The 20,707-nt window shown below is 42.9% G+C and overlaps 1 protein-coding gene across 1 annotated transcript; it reads left to right on the top strand.

Annotated features, from left to right (window-relative positions):
- Positions 1-978: 978 nt before the first annotated feature.
- LOC308319696 (myosin heavy chain, fast skeletal muscle-like) lies at positions 979-17,474 on the top strand. The gene is made up of 40 exons (XM_080769840.1): positions 979-1,106; positions 1,253-1,474; positions 1,574-1,717; positions 1,997-2,153; positions 2,251-2,278; positions 2,357-2,465; positions 2,601-2,693; positions 2,788-2,851; positions 2,981-3,079; positions 3,339-3,442; positions 3,951-4,089; positions 5,270-5,388; positions 5,867-6,016; positions 6,123-6,293; positions 6,579-6,882; positions 7,966-8,030; positions 8,315-8,402; positions 8,483-8,600; positions 8,725-8,848; positions 8,942-9,078; positions 9,588-9,843; positions 10,385-10,627; positions 10,762-10,938; positions 11,031-11,176; positions 11,280-11,370; positions 11,457-11,846; positions 12,005-12,131; positions 12,294-12,412; positions 12,509-12,705; positions 13,151-13,334; positions 13,614-13,779; positions 13,913-14,037; positions 14,168-14,476; positions 14,969-15,172; positions 15,262-15,387; positions 15,876-16,046; positions 16,696-16,800; positions 16,891-16,986; positions 17,194-17,322; positions 17,417-17,474. The coding sequence occupies exons 2-40, from the start codon at positions 1,265-1,267 to the stop codon at positions 17,432-17,434; spliced, it is 5,802 nt and encodes a 1,933-aa protein (XP_080625966.1). The 5' UTR covers positions 979-1,106; positions 1,253-1,264; the 3' UTR covers positions 17,435-17,474.
- The last annotated feature ends 3,233 nt before the right edge of the window (positions 17,475-20,707 follow it).

Raw genomic sequence — 20,707 nt, 5'->3', positions numbered from 1 at the left:
GTAAATGTAATGACTTTGCCAAAATGAAGAAACCCAGCACCCCACCATGCATAGCAGCCTGTCACACAAGAAGTATTAACCAGGAATGGAAGGACCTTGAAAGGCAACTCTGCTACTTTTACTTTCTGCATAGCCTGCAATTAACACCCAATATAAGCATGCTGCGATGGTTGACATGGAACCCTTTGCAGAGGAGTCTGGATTTCCACTTGGCGGTGAGTGAGCCTTGCGTCTGTCCATCATTCAGTCATATAAATGTTTTAGTGATGTTAGCTGTTCATAGTCGCACATGTTTTACTGATGCTTCATGAATCTATTAGACGTGTTAACTATTCATTTTTAACATGACTCTGTACATAGTGCCAAATAGCTACAGACATGATCCAAGATTACACGCACGCACGCGCCCACAAACATTGCATGTGTTTTTACATTTCCTACTCGTAATTAAGCGATTTCTAATTATTTAGTACTTTTACATCTACTAGGCCTAGAGATATTATTCTTTTAAAGTAACAATATATATTTTAACTTGAGTACAGTTTGGCTAATCTACCCACCTCTGAATGTAACCTTAATTCATCCAATGTGTAAGAAAAAAAAGTCTAGCATTGCTACAGTAAAAAGAAAAAACATGGCTGTAATTAATGATGAATTACAACTTAGTGGAATTAAGAACAAGCAAAGAACAAAAACACAGAATAAATGCAAAAAATATTGAAATGTTCCTCTTTTCAGATGTGGAACTAAAGAGACATAGAAAGTGGTGTTTGACAAGAATGAACATCAGGATTCATTATAATCCAATTTAATTCATAGTTAAAAACTGTATTTAGCTTGGCTGGTAATCCTGTCTGGCAGTGTGCCGGGGGTTCAACTCCCGATCCCGATGGCCTTTACTGCATGTCTTCCCTCCATCTCTCTCCCTATTTCCTGTCAGCCTACTGTCTGTCCCTCCATAAAAAATATGAAATAAAAGCAAAAGCCACAAAAAAAAAAGAAAAATAAATAAATAATTAATTCATGATGTCCTAAAAATGTGTTTTTTCCCCCCTCACAATTAGGGGTTGCACACGAGGTTCCATTTCTACTGGTAGAAGGGAAAAGTGAGTGTTCATAATATTACTATTAAACCTACAATAAGCTATAACAGCCATAATAGTCCAACATGCTGTAGTCCTATAGAAATTATTATCTGCTCCGATCTCAAGTCAGAAAAAGACATCAACACCATCTATTTGTCCGTCGACAGAAAGCCGCCACCATGAGTACGGACGCAGAGATGGAGCAGTACGGCAAGGCCGCCATATATCTCCGTAAGCCAGAGAAGGAGAGAATGGAGTCTCAGTCGGCGCCCTTTGATGCCAAAACGGCAGCATATGTGGCTGACAAGGGAGAGCTGTACCTCAAGTGTAAGATTATCAGTAAGGACGGTGGCAAAGTCACTGTGCAGTTGCTTACTGAAAAGGCGGAGGTGAGCTGGTATTCTACAATCAAACAGTGGCACAGTACTACTTATCATAACGCATTCTGGAGTGTTTTTTATTTTATTGTATGTATTTATTTTTATTAGGAAAGAACTGTGCCTGAGGCAGACGTCACCCCTATGAACCCTCCCAAGTATGACAAGATTGAGGACATGGCCATGATGACCCACCTCAGTGAAGCCGCCGTCCTGTATAACCTCAAAGAGCGTTATGCAGCATGGATGATCTATGTAAGGTGGTTTACGCGCTGAGAAAATAATTGCAGTATTGCACATGGAGTGACCTGGAGACTCTGGTTACTGAACAAGCAACTATCACAATTTAGAGCTTTTTAACACTGTTTTTAATCAAATAAAATCGCTTATTGCTCATTGGCACAAGTTTGCAACTCGTTAGTGAATAATCCCAGCTGTAGTGATCCGTTGTCCCAGATACAAGTAGCCTACGGTATGTGGCGTACTCAGTGCTATGTTGCATGATGTTAATGTTCTCTCTCTTCTCGCCTTCAGACCTACTCCGGCTTGTTCTGTGCAACTGTGAACCCCTACAAGTGGCTCCCAGTGTACGACCAGGAGGTTGTAAATGCCTACAGGGGCAAGAAGCGTATTGAGGCTCCACCCCACATCTACTCTGTCTCTGACAACGCCTATCAGTTCATGCTGATGGGTACGTACAGTACTAGACAGGACTATGTCAAAAATATTAAACTATAGTGGTTTTGAGCTGTATATCCATGACCAAAAGTGTGCTTTCCAATTTACAGATAAAGAGAACCAGTCTGTCCTGATCACGTAAGTTTGCATCATCTCTAGGCATTAAAACAATGCCATTGTACACACATTCACTAATTGCATTTGTCTTCTAACCAGTGGAGAATCCGGTGCTGGAAAGACTGTGAACACCAAGCGTGTCATCCAGTACTTTGCAACAGCTAGTTCCGGTGGAGAAAAATCGGCAGCCGATAGCGGTAAAATCAAGGTAGGAATATGAGGAATATGATATATTCTTAACTTTAACAAATAAATGTTTTGAACATAAAAGCTTTTATATGCAATATAGCAATTCAGTTTAAAACAATTCTGACCAAACTGGGCGATGTCTACAACATTCTAGGGGTCACTGGAGGATCAGATTATTGCAGCCAATCCCTTGCTGGAGTCCTATGGTAATGCCAAGACTGTGAGGAATGACAACTCCTCTCGCTTTGTAAGTGTAAAAATAATGTCATCTCATGAGAAAACCTGCAATGATTCCACAATGTAGAGCGATGCAACTAATTGTGCTTCTCTATATCAAACAGGGTAAATTCATCAGAATCCATTTTGGCACATCGGGCAAACTGGCCAGTGCTGATATTGAGACATGTAAGTATGAAGTTCACAGATTAAAAATGATATGCCTTAATTTGAGGATTATTATTATTATTATTATTAGTAGTAGTAATTAGTCAGTAGTAGTATCATTGTTATATGAGTTATGTACAACCCATACAGATCTGCTGGAGAAGTCCAGAGTGACATATCAGCTTGCTGCAGAGAGGGGTTACCACATCTTTTTCCAGATGATGACCAACCACAAACCTGAGATTATTGGTAAGTGGTTTTTACTGATTATGCAGTTCAAAACTGTTCAAAACTCAGCCACCTGCCTGCTCACCACCACCCGCTCCAGAGATCACATCACAACAGTCCTTCACGACCGCCACTGGCTGCCTCTCAAACAAAGAACTCACCTCAAAATACTCCTCACTGGGAACCTTGTAGTTCCCATCCGGATGATCCGGCTGCTCTACCAGCCACTCTATGCCGCCCGAAAAAGCACATGTTCACCCTTTTTTAAATCCCTTTTCAGAAATGTGCCTGATCAGCTCCAACCCCTACGACTTCCCACTGATCAGCATGGGTGTGATCGTTGTGGCCAGCATTGACGACAAGGTGGAGCTCGACGCTACTGACGTGAGTGGACATTATTTTAAAAACACTTTCTAATACTTACTGTGGACTGCAGTCAGTTGCTCTGCAAAATGTATTCACTAAATCAGTGCTTCTCAAAGCTTTTAGGCTGTGACCCCAAAAACATCTACTTTAACTGAGTTAAAGCACTTGGAATTGTAAGACTCAGATACAATATTGTGAAAATAGCCGATCTGCATGTATTCACATGCTTTTCCTATTAGGTAATATTTGTCAATTTTGCCAATGCTTGACAAGTATTATAGTATAGTATTTGTTGATTACTTTTGATGCAGTAATGCATGGTCTCATTTGTTTTATTTTGTATTTATTTTATAGGTATTAAAAGTCCTTAAATTTCCACTTTAGAAACGTGCAGATAGATACCCTGCATCCACTGTATGTTGCTTTGTTTACAGTTGAGTTGTACACCGTTTTAAAGGATGTTTGCTAATCTAATGATTAATAATCTCAATCTTTTGAACACATCTTCTCTGCTTATTGACATCAGGAAGCTATCGACATCCTGGGCTTCAACGGTGAGGAGAAACAGCTGATCTACAAGCTCACCGGTGCAGTGATGCACCACGGAGTCATGAAGTTCAAACAGAAGCAGCGTGAGGAACAGGCCGAACCAGACGGCACAGAGGGTGAGCTGGTCTTTATTTATATTAGTATTATTATTATTAGTAGTACTAGTAGAAGTAGTACCTTTTGGTCATTGTTATACAATATAGAATATAAATATAGTATATACAAGACGGAATTCAGTTCCCAGTGGATTCCTCGCGACTATTTTAAATCGCGACTCTGTTTTAAATATATTTCTATTATTATTATGATTTTATAAATTATAATGTTTAGACCAGTGGTTCCCAAACTGTGGTGCGTGAGCGCCTTCTAGGGGGTGCGCGACATGAAAAGGCTAATGGTAGGGGGCATGGTGGCACAGTTGGCACAGTTGCTGTCGCCTCACAGCTAGAAAATCCTGGGTTTGATTCCCGCTCAGAACGCTGTGGGTGCTGGTAGCGTGATTCCTCCTCCACGTCATCAGTGCCCACACCCGAGGCTGGGTTGGCGAAAGAGCCTTTCTGGACCTAGGGTAGGTACCCTCACAAAAGACATGCAGTAATCCTGGTCTCTAAACTGCCTCTTCCTGGCAAGCTGGGGCGCCTGATGGAGAGGAAAGGAACTGGTCCAACTACGTCCAACCAGGGAAACTCCCCCCTGTCAGGTGTCAAGGAGAAACTTGGACACTAGGCATTAAGGAAGCATTTCAAGTCTGTTGCTCTCCCCATGTCCCCCATATATGGGGACTAGGTTGGCGGAGGGTGTGTAGAGCCCAGGATCACATTAGATCATTGACACAGGGGTGAAAAATGGGTTACAAAATCATGGGACAAAAAATTAAAAAGAAAAGGCTAATGGTGGTGCTATGGTTTTATTTTAAATATATTGTTATTCCAATGATAAGTATTTACAATATAAATTGGGGTACCAGAGATAGAAATGCCATTAAATCAGGGGTCCGTAGCATAATGCGTGTGAAACTGGGGGTCCATGAAATTAATGTTTCGGAATCACTGCTATGCTTATGCAATTTATATTTCCATGTGGGGGGGTGCGTCAGCAATGTCGGGAGGTAACAGGGGGTGTATAGCCAAAGATGTTTTGGAACCGCTGGTTTAGACCAGGGGGTGTATAGCCAAAGATGTTTTGGAACCGCTGGTTTAGACCATTATTATTATTTGGTTAATGCATTTGATGATTTCGTGCTTACTGTAAGTCGCTCTCGCTAAAATGAAAATTCAAATTGCATGAACATTTCAGAGGCTGACAAGATTGCCTACCTGTTGGGCATAAACTCAGCAGAGATGCTTAAGGCATATTGTTACCCCAGGGTGAAAGTGGGAAACGAGTTTGTCACGAAAGGACAAACTGTGCCACAGGTGAGTTGCATGATTTCCATGTTCTGATTTCATACGCACATTTATATTATCCATCCCATTAGAATATCTGTTTGAGTTGGGTCCACACTGTCTTAAATCATCTTCAGACTACACTATTAGCCCATATCACTTGCCGTAGCACTTGCCCTAGCCTTGACAACCTTGCCGGTTTATAAAAATGCTAAATTGCAATTTAAATAGCGTGTTATGTAGAACGATATAAGGTTAATTTGACCTGGCACCCTATTGTGTGTATAGTTTCAATGTACAGATTATAGATTTTGAGATTATACTACTTAGAGTTGATTCTTGGTTTACCTATGCTCCTCGATTACAATTTCTATGAATTGTGTACTATACCTCATGTTTTCCTTATTATTTACTGTATATCACTCTGGATTACGATCATCTGATAAATGTCTAAATTGTAAATTGCGTAATTCACACTCGTACTCTAATAACGTTCCTATTTCCTTAGGTAATGAACTCAGTCGGTGCCTTGGCCAAGTCCCTCTATGAGAAGGAGTTCTTCTGGATGGTCATCAGGATCAACGAGATGCTGGACACCAAGCAGCAGAGGGTTTTCTACATTGGTGTGCTGGACATCGCTGGTTTTGAGATCTTTGATGTAAGCATGGACTTGTTTTAAGTGGGAGAATTTAGGCCTAATTACTTTTGTGTACTTTTCACAATTATACTGGAGATTGGACTAATAATGATATTTCCACTCACAGTTCAACACCCTGGAGCAGCTGTGCATCAACTTCACCAATGAAAAACTGCAACAGTTTTTCAACCACACCATGTTTGTTCTGGAACAAGAAGAGTACATGAAAGAGGGAATTCCCTGGGATCTCGTTGACTTCGGCATGGACTTGGCTATCTGCATTGAGCTGATTGAGAAGGTATACAATTATTATTATTAGCCTACATTTGTATGTATTATCATGGACTTGGCTGTCTGCATTGAGCTGCAAGGTACAATTATTCTGTTCTTTGGTTTAATTGCACCAGCTCAGTAGCCTTTTGGTTTGAGTGTCTGCCCTGAGACTGGGAGTTTGGGGGTTCGATCCCCGGCCGGGTCATATCAAAGACTAAAAATGGGACCCAGTGCCTTCCTGCTTGGCACTCAGCATCAAGGGTTTGGATTTGTTTTTGGTGATGTGTATTTTTTTGTCTCCTTTACACAGCCCTTGGGCATCTTCTCCATCCTTGAAGAGCAGTGCATGTTCCCGAAGGCTACAGACAAATCCTTCGCAGAGGCGCTGATTTTAGCGCATCTGGGAAAGAACAAGGCCTTTGAGAAGCCCAAGCCTGGCAAAGGCAAGGGCGAGGCTCACTTCTCCCTGGTCCACTACGCTGGAACGGTGGACTACAGCATCACAGGCTGGCTGGACAAGAACAAAGATCCTCTTAACGACTCTGTCATTCAGCTGTTCCAGAAGTCTTCAATTAAACTGCTGGCTATGTTCTATCCCCCACCTGAGCCTGAAGGTATGTTTATTGATATAATATAATGTAATGTGTTCCAGGATGCTGTTTGCATGTTATGTTTGTTTACTTTAAAGGCCAGCCAGTAGGAACACAGAGGGGCGGGGCTTAAGCAATTACAGCCTGTCCCTAATTGGCTCACCTACCAAGTTTGGGGAAGCATGCAAGGAACTGGAGCTATGGCTGTTTAAACCTCAGCCAATAGGAACATAGAAGGGGTTTAGCAATGGTGCCCAGCGGCCAGCTATTCTGATGGCAGACCTCTGGTCAGTGTTGGTGACAAGTTGGGTGTGGTTCAGAGCAGCGGTGTGCCTGTTATGTTTGTGACGTCCAACACACCCACCAGCCCACCCTCTAGGCAATTTTTATTAAAGCAATAAGCCACAAGAGGTCTCAGGTTACCGGGTATTTTATAATGGCTGAGAGGTGTAGTGAGACCCGACGTGTAGCGGAAGGTCTTCCGACCCTGTCTAAATGTCGACCTTTTCTAAAATGGTTACACACATACTAATATTAACCTCATAAAACTATTACACTCACAAAAGTAGCTACGCTTTACGCCCACCAGAGCGAGCCACACTTCCTTGTATTTACTCCAGTCTCTGTGACGGGGGAATAGGAAGCGCTTGATGTCTTTACGAGACCACATTCACAGTCATATGAGCGCGGGCGGTGCTTAGACGCCCGCACGGCCAGGGTGTGTAAGGCAATCAAGTGCTCCCCTTCCCCAGTTCAGCTGCAGAGCTGCGGGATCAGCTGGGAATTATATAAAGTGATTGAAGGTGTGGATTATCGGGGGTGCATACTTAGTTTAGACTAGTCATTGGTTAGACATGGGTTAAGGTTATGTTTAGCTGCCCCGTGGGAGGTTAGGTTTAGGGTGAGGGTTTGAGATAGGTTGTAGTTTTACAACGGAACCCAGCCAATCAGATTCAAGTATTGGGACTAAATAGAGTATAATAATATGTGTTCTATCCCCCAATCTGAGCCTGGGGGTATTGTTATATGAATACTATGAACACTAGGGAGGAATGTAGATTCTTATGACTAATGATGATAACTCACGATTCTAACAAATATAAACAGATAATACAAAGAAGGGAGGCAAGAAGAAGGGTGGTTCCATGCAGACTGTGTCTAGTGCATTCAGGGTAAGATTTTTTATTCATTATTATCAACATTATATTCCTGTAAGAGTGAAGCATTATTATTACTATCAACATTATATCCATGTAAGAAATAAACAAAATTAACAATTAAACAATTTCTGTTGTGGCTGAAGTTTAAAATAGGGCTTAAATGGTTAATGTATGTTTTAAATGTGCAAAGAAACTACTATCTAAAGAGTTCAAATAATAGTAGCGGAGGAAAAAGTACAATTTTGTATGACTTTTTACTAATAATAAACACAATTGGCTGTTTTATGTCTCAATAGGCAAACTTGGGGATGCTGATGACCAACCTGAGGAGCACTCATCCTCACTTTGTGCGTTGCCTGATTCCCAACGAGTCCAAGTGTCCAGGTAAACACTGAAAATAAAAATGATAAACTATCATTTAATGCAACTTTTGTTCTTCTAATAATAAAGCAACATCTGTACAGGCCTGATGGAGAACTTCCTGGTCATCCACCAGCTGAGGTGTAACGGTGTGCTGGAGGGCATCAGGATCTGTAGAAAGGGCTTCCCCAGCAGAATCCCATACGCTGACTTCAAGCAGAGGTATTCATTCCTTTTCCCCCAGCAGCTTTTATTTCCAAACCTAGTCAATGCACCAACAAAATGACCAACTTTTAGAAAAGTATATATGCCAACGCAAAATGACCATGAACTTTTATAAAAACAGGTACAAAGTACTGAATGCCAGCGCGTGTCCCGATGGCGCCTTTATGGACAACAAGAAAGCCTCAGAGAAGCTGCTTGGGTCCATTGACGTTCCTGTTGATGAGTACAGGTTTGGACACACCAAGGTGAGCACACTGTGAACCTGTTTTAACATTATCCCGAGTGGACTAAAGATTTTATGGTTGTTTAGTGACAGTGTTTTGTAACATTGTGTTCAGGTGTTCTTCAAAGCTGGTCTGCTGGGTACCCTGGAGGAGATGCGAGATGAGAAGCTGTTCACTCTGGTCACAATGACTCAGGCTCTCGCACGAGCTTACCTCATGAGAAAGGAGTTTGTCAAGATGACGGCAGTAAGGTAAGCACCTTGCAAGGAAAAAACAGGAGAATAAACCTCGAGCAGAACCAGGCTCTTGGATGGGCGGCCATCTGCATTTACCTAGCCACGACACAGGGCAACAAAGATAATACCAACAGCAAATAACGACAATAGTAACACTCTCGAGATGCCAACTTGCGCCTTGCACACAAGTAGGCCATGTCCGAGTCCTAGACCTCTCTGCTGTCTGTCTGGGTACGACTGTTGCTCTGAGTCATAGAGCTCTTTTCTATTCTAAATAATTTAGACCCATTATTGACCTTAAACCAACCTTGAAACATACCTTAGTTATGTCACCAAGAATGGCTGTTGGAGGACACTGACATACATACCCCAACATACATAATGTACATACCCAACCGATCGCAGTACTTGCGCACTCTGCTTGCGCAAGTAACTATGACACAATAATAGTAACTATAGTCAGAGCCTACAGTCATAATACGTGGAAACCCTCAATCATGATCCACTGAAACTGTTTTCCACAGAGATGCCGTTTACACCATCCAGTTCAACCTCCGCTCGTTCGTCGCTGTGAAACACTGGCCATGGATGAAGGTCTACTACAAGATCAAGCCTCTTCTGCAGAGCGCTGAGACTGAGAAGGAGCTTGCATCGATGAAGGAGAACTACGAAAAGATGACGACAGACCTGGCTGCTGCTCTGGCCTCGAAGAAGAACCTGGAAGAGAAGTTGGTTGCTATAACGCAGGAGAAGAATACCCTTGCAGTGGCAGCGTCATCAGTAAGTAGATACACTTGTACAGGGAATGTTGCTAATAATATTTCATATTGTTTATCATCTGACCTTGTATATTTGATCTAATGTAGATGTAGACCTTGGCAGGTTCTTCTGTGGGGAGGGTGAATCTGCTGCATATGCCACTGCTGGATGTTGATAGCCTCCAGCTTCTTCCTTGTCCTCACCTCTGTACCGTCCAGGCTCTTACTATGATAGAGCCTGCCTTTTTCACAAGCTTGTTCAGCTCTGTTAGTGTCCCTTGTGGAGGAAGGAGTCCCCCATGGAAGCAGCTGCAAAATTAATCTTTGATTAAAATTTGTATTCACTGCTTGTAGAATGGGTACAAACAAGACCTATCCTCCATTTCAATTCATCAAATATACACTATGAAATATACAAAAATATACAAAAGGGTCTAGGGATTCACATTTCTTAATGGCCGTTAGTAGGGCGTTACACATTCAAGTGGCATAGGAGCGAAATCTCACCCAGAACAAAATAATGCTGACATGTTTCCTCACTTATCTCTTTCATTGACAACCAGGGAGACGAGGCTCTGAATGATGCTGAGGAGAGATGTGAGGGTCTCATTAAAAGTAAGATCCAGCTGGAGGCGAAGCTCAAAGAGACGACCGAGAGACTGGAGGACGAGGAGGAGATCAACGCAGAGCTTACTGCCAAGAAGAGGAAGCTGGAAGACGAATGCTCTGAGCTCAAGAAGGACATCGACGACCTGGAGCTTACGTTGGCCAAAGTGGAGAAGGAGAAACACGCCACTGAAAACAAGGTTCATGATCATACGCTGTAGCCGTCTTATAAGTTATTGAACAATAATGATCCATTCACGATTATACACTCTTCTCGCTTAGCGGTCTTATCAAGTTCTAGAACAATATTGATCCATTCGTTCTGCTTATTTAGGTGAAGAACCTGACTGAGGAGATGGCCTCTCAAGATGAAGGTCTTGCTAAGCTGACCAAGGAGAAGAAGGCGCTCCAAGAGGCCCATCAGCAGACCCTGGATGACCTGCAGGCAGAGGAAGACAAAGTCAACACTCTGACCAAGGCCAAGACTAAGCTGGAACAGCAAGTTGATGACGTGAGTTCATCAAGTCAATTGGATATTTTGAAACTTGAATACGGTACGTTTATTTTCTTACTGAAAAATACGAAAACTATATTGTTGTGCAGTTGGAAGGTTCTCTGGAGCAAGAGAAGAAGCTCCGCATGGACCTCGAGAGAACCAAGAGAAAGCTTGAGGGTGATCTGAAACTGGCCCAGGAAGCCATCATGGATCTGGAGAATGACAAGCAGCAGTCTGATGAGAAGATAAAGAAGTAATGTGGACCACAATAATAATAACAACAATAATAATAATGCCATGGATAAAAACTACTACTAACATATGATGTACTTTATTGTACTATATGTATACCACAGGAAGGACTTTGAAGTAGCCCAGCTTCTGAGTAAGATTGAGGATGAGCAATCTATGGGAGCCCAGCTGCAGAAGAAGATCAAAGAACTCCAGGTATTTATTTTATTATATACTTATTTAAAATCATTGATGATAAGTAAGTGAAAATTAGAATTGTAATATGTCCATTCATTTGAAAGGCTCGTATTGAAGAACTGGAGGAGGAGATCGAGGCAGAGCGTGCCGCTCGGGCCAAGGTTGAGAAGCAGAGAGCTGATCTCTCCAGGGAACTTGAAGAGATCAGTGAGAGGCTGGAGGAGGCTGGAGGAGCCACTGCCGCTCAGATCGAGATGAACAAGAAGCGCGAGGCTGAGTTCCAGAAGCTGCGTCGTGACCTGGAAGAGTCCACCCTGCAGCACGAGGCCACGGCCTCTGCTCTCCGTAAGAAGCAGGCGGACAGCGTCGCAGAGTTGGGCGAGCAGATCGACAACCTCCAGCGTGTCAAGCAGAAACTGGAGAAGGAGAAGAGCGAATACAAGATGGAGATCGATGACCTGTCCAGCAACATGGAAGCTGTTGCTAAGGCAAAGGTAGAATAGAGTGCTTGTGTGTAATTCATGACAAAATACGTTAAATGAACCAATCAGGGCGGGACGGACGGACGGACGGACGGACGGACGGACGGACGGACGAAGGAATACATTGTAGGTTACTTCAGTGATTGAATGTGTCCAATGATAATCAACAGGGAAATCTTGAGAAGATGTGCCGCACCCTTGAGGACCAACTCAGTGAAATCAAGTCCAAGAGTGATGAGAATGTTCGCCAGATCAATGATATTGGAGCTCAGAGAGCAAGACTGTTGACGGAAAATGGTAAATGTTCATCATTGTAAGGTCTACTAGCCTACATGGTTTGTCAATGGCCCTTGAGCAAATTCCATAAATAGAGATACTATCAGCGGCGTTCCCAGGAATTGTATGTATTGATCAAAGATGATTTACATGTTTTAAACTTATACTCAAATGTCTAACTAGGTGAGTTTGCTCGTCAACTTGAGGAGAAAGAAGCTCTCGTCTCTCAGCTCACCAGAGGCAAGCAGGCCTTCACCCAGCAGATCGAGGAGTTGAAGAGACTCGTTGAAGAGGAGGTTAAGGTATAAGGAACAGCCTTTTTTTTTGCGAACAGACCTAATTCCATCTTTTTGTAATTTCATCCAGCTGACATTATTTTTCCGTATTTCTTTTGCCAGGCAAAGAACGCCCTCGCCCACGCTGTGCAGTCAGCTCGCCATGACTGTGACCTCCTGAGGGAGCAGTTTGAAGAGGAGCAAGAGGCCAAGGCTGAGCTGCAGCGTGGAATGTCCAAGGCCAACGCTGAGGTGTGTCAGTGGAGGAGCAAGTATGAGACTGATGCTGTCCAACGCACAGAGGAGCTGGAGGAAGCTAAGTAAGTCATCAGTGTTTTTTCCTAAAGTAGGCTTAGGAACAGGTGCGTAGGCAAGTGCACATCAATAATGAAATAGAAAACAATACGCCCGCACACTGTTGATCTGCTCGGTACAAGAGGATACAGTTATTAAGTATAGGCAACGCTTCGGTCACTGACCTTCAGGAGAACAAACAACCAATCATTCGCTAAGCAGAGTCTGTGATTGCAAAAGAGGTGACATAATTTAAAGATATAAGGACCCCAGGAAACTCATAGGCCTACGTCACATTATAAACAAACATTATACAAAATATAATAATAAAATAATTATATATATACACACACACACACACACACACACACACACACACACACACACACACACACACACAAAATTATACAACATTGTAATCCACTCACTATACAAATGATTGCTCACAGTGCTTTGATTTGTGATCAACAGGAAGAAGCTCGCCCAGCGTCTTCAGGAGGCTGAGGAGCAAATCGAGGCTGTGAATTCCAAGTGTGCCTCTCTGGAGAAGACCAAGCAGAGACTCCAGGGTGAAGTGGAAGACCTCATGATTGACGTGGAGAGGGCCAACGGTTTAGCCGCCAACCTCGACAAGAAACAGAGGAACTTCGATAAGGTGCTTTGACATGGGTGCATGTGTTTAGTCTGACATACTAACAGTCCTACAGTCATGAGTCCGTCACTCTTCTACCCAAAACGCAAACCTTAACCTAACCTCACAGTAAGCCACGGGTTAGTTGTAACTGGCAGCACATCTCGGGAGCGGCGGTGTTGTCGGACTAATGCCACTAGGACTGTTGTCTAAGTAACGTGAATTGCTTTGACGTGAATTATTTTAATTGTTTCCTCCTGAAAGTGGAGGTAAATGACACATTTCATCACGGCTGCTGTGCAGGTCTTGGCAGAATGGAAGCAGAAACATGAAGAGGGCAATGCGGAGTTGGAAGGAGCTCAAAAAGAGGCTCGTTCTCTCGGCACCGAGTTGTTTAAGATGAAGAACTCCTACGAGGAGTCCCTGGACCAACTGGAGACCATGAAGCGTGAGAACAAGAACCTGCAACGTAAGTTTCCTCTACATAATTATTTAAATAACAGTTGAAGAATAACTAAATTAAGGTTAAAATGGATCAGGCTACAACTTTATTCAAACACAAATACAAAATAGTCGCTGAAAGTTCATTGATAATTTTGCAGAGGAGATCTCAGACCTGACCGAACAGATCGGTGAGACTGGAAAGAGCATCCATGAGCTGGAGAAGGGAAAGAAGCAGGTGGAGACAGAGAAGGCAGAGATCCAGACAGCCCTGGAGGAAGCTGAGGTAACACTTTTAGGACCTAGATGAACAGCGCAATTGTTAGATTCCTTTCAATACGTTTTATATTCAAACAGTATATGATCAATGTTACATTAAAGGTCCTACAACCTTTTGATCCTGTATTTAATTTCAGGGTACTCTGGAGCACGAGGAGTCTAAGATTCTTCGTGTCCAGCTGGAGCTCAACCAGATCAAGGGTGAGGTTGACAGGAAGCTGGCAGAGAAGGACGAAGAGATGGAACAGATCAAGAGGAACAGCCAGAGGGTGACTGACTCCATGCAGGGCACCCTGGACGCTGAGGTCAGGAGCAGAAACGATGCCCTGAGGGTCAAGAAGAAGATGGAGGGAGACCTGAACGAGATGGAGGTTCAGCTGAGCCACGCCAACCGCCAGGCTGCTGAGGCCCAGAAGCAGCTGAGGAACATCCAGGGACAGCTTAAGGTGCATAACATATTAGTTACTAGACACATATTCAATCAACGGAACTGCTCTGAACATCTGAACCAAGGGGCTAGCTGCCTGGAAATGAAGCCACTTCCGTTTTCTCATGAAACTGCTGTTCCTATTTATGGCCCAGCAGATGTCTTCTACTGTTTGCAAGACATTAAAATCTCAATGAGGTTGTGGGCGAACTTTACACTTGATTACCTTAGTAAACCTTTTCAAAAACACGTTGTTTAGTTAGTCGCTAGTTTAAAGTATTTTTTAAATCATCATGATATGCGTTTAGTAAATTATGGTTCTACCGAGTGAAGACCCGCCCTCCCTGCGGTTGCAGCCAATATAGTATTCATTTATGGACCGGATATAGAAATATGGTGGATTTGAAATCACAGCAGAATGGGCTTGACACGGTCTATGATCCGAACAACATTCTGACATTTCTCATAACATGTCCAGTTGTCCACCTCATATGCAATCTCTTTTTTTTAGGATGCCCAACTGCACCTTGACGATGCTCTCAGAGGCCAGGAAGATGTGAAGGAACAAGGCGCCATGGTGGAGCGTAGGAACGGCCTCATGGTCGCTGAGATCGAGGAGCTGAGAGTGGCTCTGGAACAGACGGAGAGAGGCCGCAAAGTGGCTGAACAGGAACTGGTGGACGCCAGTGAGCGCGCTGGACTGTTGCACTCCCAGGTAAGTCAATTGGAGAAGGAAAATAAACTGTCAACATTATTTAACATACTTGCATACTTGTATTGCTAATCCAAATGTTTATCTTTTAGAACACAAGCCTTTTGAACACCAAGAAGAAGCTTGAAACTGACCTGGTCCAGGTTCAAGGTGAAGTGGACGACAGTGTTCAAGAAGCAAGGAATGCTGAGGAGAAAGCAAAGAAGGCCATCACTGATGTAAGTTCCATTCCAGAGGTCCATTATACCAGGACAATTAGACATCCTTATGGCATTGCATGCATGTCTTGTTCAAACAGCCATGACAATCATAGGGGGGGGAATTAACTATATCACTATTTTCAGCACTTGTATCAAACATAATGTGCTCAGGAAAAGAACATTCTGAACATGAGGTGCTGGCTTCAGGCAGATGGTTCAGAATGTTACAGTGCAGACTGAACTGGTACAACAATATATTCAGTCAATCAAGATATTTAATAGCAACAACAATTACTACTAAATATGATGAGTACTAAGATATTGTGATTGTATTACCTGGTTTGATTCCTTCTGGTCTCATGACACATCACACATGTATCTGTTTATTACCTTTCATGATTTTAAAGAGCCATTGTCGTGTGTTGAATGACGCAGGAGACCAAGACATTGTTTCACATGCGGGACAATAAAGTATATTTGATCTCACAACAACGATGACTTTCCAGGCGGCCATGATGGCCGAGGAGCTGAAGAAGGAGCAGGACACCAGCTCTCACCTGGAGAGGATGAAGAAGAACCTGGAGGTCTCCGTCAAGGACCTGCAGCACCGCCTCGACGAGGCCGAGAACCTGGCCATGAAGGGAGGCAAGAAGCAGCTCCAGAAACTGGAGGGCAGGGTAAGGTGTAGTTTACTTCAACCCATTAAGACCTGGAACGCATCTGCATCACCTTGGCTTTTAAACACTTTAACCATTATTGTTTTTAACTTTAGCTATTGAAAAATAGCAAATATACAAGCTCATGGGCGATTTCTTTTATCGTAAAAACGTGTGTAATTCTTTGAATATATGTATTTCACAGCAAACGTTTTTAAGTGGTGAAACCACTTCCTTAAGTGACTATGTGTGTGGGTGGGTGCGTCTGAGCACGGAAACAGCATGGTTGTAAGTGTAACTCTGTCATTTCTCAACTGTTTCGGATGCGGGGTGGCTCGCCAGAATCGGGCCGGCACCCTTGGTGCGTTCCTGTGGGTCTGGAACCCCCCCCACACACACACACACACACACACACACACACACACACACGGAGTTGCACCACTTACTTCACACGGGTGTGATTTTAACTCTTATCTTTGCTTCTGGGGTGGGTCCCTGGAACAATAATATTTTCAGATGGGGGTCGGCGGCCAAATAGAGAAAATTAAACATGAAATAGTATATTTTTCTCCAGAAAACTATCTGCTTTCAGGTCTCAATGTGTCAACATGGCTTATATGTCAATGAAATAAGAAGAAATCTCTTCATAATGTATGTTTCCATTGTGAAGGTGCGTGAACTGGAGGCAGAGGTTGAAGGTGCACAGAAAGGCAGTGGAGACGCTGTTAAAGGTGTGCGCAAGTACGAAAGGAGAGTGAAGGAGCTGTCATACCAGGTAGGCTATATGACTTAAATAACCATCATCATGCCACTGGCTAAATGAATAGATGGACATGCAGCTAATATAAATTCACTCTCACTTCAGACTGAAGAGGACAAGAAGAATCTGGCCAGGCTTCAGGATCTGGTAGACAAGCTGCAGCTGAAGGTGAAGGGCTACAAGAGACAGGCCGAGGAAGCGGTAAGTCAAATAGACATCGTTAGTTAGTGGTGTGTCGTCATAGTTTAACTAAAAGGAATAATAGGAATCAGTTATGATGCAATTTCATATGACCAACAGCAGAGCATTCTTCAGTGTTCTTCAGTGCCACATAAACACATTATAATTTCCTGAAAGATGCTCTTTTCAAATAGTGCAGCTTTGAACCATATCTCTATCATATTGCAGGAGGAAGCAGCCAACTCTCACCTGACCAAGTGTAGGAAGATTCAACATGAGCTGGAAGAGTCTGAGGAGCGCGCCGACATCGCTGAATCCCAGGTCAACAAGATGAGATCTAAGAGTCGCGACTCAAAGGTAATGTTCAATAACTGAAGGTTCATTATCCTTTAACTAAGATTTAACTAAAGATTCATGTTGAATATCTAACATTATTTTCCTATTGTTACAGGGAAAAGAAGCTGAATAAGTTCTCCAGTTCAAGTCACCGTTCAACGTCATAAAATATGACGTATTCAATGAAGGTGGCAAAAACAGTATTTTGTTGTCAATACTATGTTTCTTATTCAAGGCACCATGCACAGTCGTAAAATGTGAACCATTGTATTCAATAAATGTGGCAAAAACTGTATTTTGTTGTCAATACTTTTTATCATGAGTTTTGAAATCATGGGTTCAACGAACATGTCCACTATACCATTTAATTCACTCTTTGCAAAGATAAGTATCTAGTCTACTTCAGTGGTTCCCATTCCCAATACTATCCCGACAGTGATCTTGTGGTTACCCTGAAACTGTGAGGTAGGGGTTTGATCCCCAGCCGGGTCACACCAAATACTGTAAAAATGGTACCCTCCCTGCTTTGGCACTCAGCATCAATGGGTTGGATTGGTCAGGTCAAATCAACTAATCAAATGATTCCCTAGCATGGCACGGCTGCAGCTCACTGCTCCTTGGCTGTGGCTCACTGCTCCAAGAGATGGGTCAAATGCGGAGAACAAATTTCATACTTTTGACTTTTGACTTTTTGTTTTTAGCCTGTGACCCAAAAGAGACATTGTAATTGTCTCCACGGGACCCAAACTAGTGGAAATAGCAGATCTACAAGCACACTTCGCACAATTCAGTATTTAAGTCCGATGTCATTTTGTAGTGCTACAGTACGTTACGTCCGGGTCCAAGTGGCACCAGCTCCCATCCGCATCTCATTGTAAATAGAATATCTAAACGTGTGAATATTTGACGTTATTTTTCAGAAAGGAAGCCATTGAGGGTTAAATGGGTCTTAATGCTTCCAACTCGAGTAGAATTATTAATGTTTTGTACAAGTGTCCATGACAAAGGAAATATATGATGTGGAGACAATAAAGACTATTATTATCATTATTATTGAAGGTGGTAACAGTCTATTTGCTCAGTACAATATTTCGGGGGCATATTTAGAATGTGTGCAGGCTTGAGTATGTTGAATGTAGTTTGCAATTAATGAGGATTTAGTTGACACAATGAAATAAAATGGCGATAGTATTCCGTGTGGGGAGACTTTCGTGGTTGTTTTCGTCTCAGATTTAGTCTGTAACAGTATTACTCTATGGGGACACAAAAGCGACACAAAAGTGGGACCCGGAGGGGGAGAGGGAGAGAGAGAGGGACGGGGAGAGGGAGAGGGGGGGAGGGAGAGGGGGAGGGGACAGGGGGAGAGGGAGAGAGAGAGTGACAGGGGGAGAGAGGGGGAGAGGGAGAGGGAGAGAGAGGGACAGGGGGAGAGGGAGAGGGGGGGAGGGAGAGGGGGAGGGGGAGAGGGGGAGGGGGAGAGGGACAGGGGGAGAGGGGGAGAGGGACAGGGAGAGAGGGGGAGGGGAGAGGGGTTAAAGAAGGTGGCCAATGGGGAGGGTTTAAGACAGTGGCCAATGGAGAGGTGTCTTACATCTTTTCAGCGTAGGACCCGCCTTCTGAACTTTCACCCCTCACACAAATAATCCAAGAGAGAGAGAGAAAAAAAATCGAGACCAAAGACATGATTTTGAGAGAGAAAAAAAACTTACATTCTCAAATGAGGAAAAAAAACATTAAAAACATTTTATTTAGCACAACACATATTATTATTAACCAAACATTTTACTAAGTATTTTTTTTTATGTAGTTTAAAAAGTTTTTCCTTATTTCTTTACTAAAAGTTTTGTTCTCAAATATTTTTTTCTTTTCTTTCAAATCTTATTTTTTTTGCTTGCAAATATATTTTTTGATTGCGTTTTTAATTTGTTTTCATTCAAAACTTTATTCTTTGCTCTGTTTAGATTTTTTCTCTCTCAAAGGTTTTTATTTTGTTTGGTTAATAAAGAAACAAATGTAACTCCATATCTGTCTCTCCGTGCTGACGGTGGTCGATATTGAGGACATCTGGATCATTGGATTAATGGTGGCGAAGGGGCTGCTAACTCTATCTAAACCTATCTATCTAACTTTCAAGTTTACAGGTAAAAGTATGAATGACTGATTAGAGCAGGGGTTCTCAACGTTTTTGGCTGGGGACTCCCGGAAATGCTTTGGCCATGTCTCGCGACCCCCGCCCCACCCACCTCCCCACCACCAATACAAACGGACTGCAAAAATAACCTTAATAATAGAGAAAATATATCATAAATGATAGTCTAGTGAGATTACAACAGTGGGCAAATATCGCTATCTAGTGGTCAAAACGTTTAACACAGGGTGGTAAGAGATTGTCCTTTACAACAAACACACAAACACACGCACACATGCATGGTCGCACGCACACACACACACACACACACACACACACACACACTTGCTTTGCTTATGGTTGTCCATCGAATCCGATGATGACGTCCACTTATGTCCTTAACGGTGAGTTCTCTGGTGGCTAAAGAGTCCAATCCTGGAACCACATGTTTTATTGCAGGTGGGGCATGGGTAGGTTGTAGTGGTGGTAGTGGTAATGGCAGTCATGGGTGTGTTCCTCCTGTGTCTCTGTTGCCTCTGTTGCTTTCTTCTGACAGTCCCGTCCTCCTCCAGCCTCTGGGTTTCCTTCGTGAGTCACGGTCAGCAGCAGCAGCCTCCAGGTCCTCAGGCCTGATCTTGCATTTCCTCAGCGAGGTCTTCAGCTGGTCCTTATACCGCTTATATTGGCCCTCCTGCCAGGCGCATGCCATGGTGGCATTCGTATCACGTGTCCGAGGCAGCGCAGTTGGTGCTGGGTGATCATATATCACCAATATCATCAATACTTCTGCAGTTGGTCTTAGCGAGTATTTCAGTCTGAAACACACACACACACACACACACACACACACACACACACACACACACACACACACACACACACACACACATGCACACATGCACAAACACACACTGTATGGTACTTTTACTTTTTTTGAGTATGTCCATTTCTCAGTATTATATCATATATCAAATATTGCACTTTTGTTTTTACTGCCCTCCGATTTAGATGAATACGACTAAAGGAAACAAAATAATGTTTACTTAAATGTCGACGCCAGTATCGTACTGGAATGCAGTACTTTTACTTGTTACAGCTATTTATATATTGCTATCTTTAAAGTAAATACATGCATGGGTGATTCTGTGCACCACTAACAAAAAGGTATTAGGCTACATTATTTTTCTTCAGATTATCTACTTGAGTGAAACTCCTGTGAAAAAGAAAATTCCCCAGTGTGCCTTCAGATTACCTTGATATGGAAAGGGTTGAAAACCA

The sequence above is a fragment of the Protomyctophum bolini genome, assembly GCF_963924005.1.
Source record: "Protomyctophum bolini genome assembly, chromosome: 8".
Taxonomy (NCBI): Eukaryota; Metazoa; Chordata; class Actinopteri; order Myctophiformes; family Myctophidae; genus Protomyctophum; species Protomyctophum bolini.
This window is presented reverse-complemented; position numbering and strand designations above follow the sequence as displayed.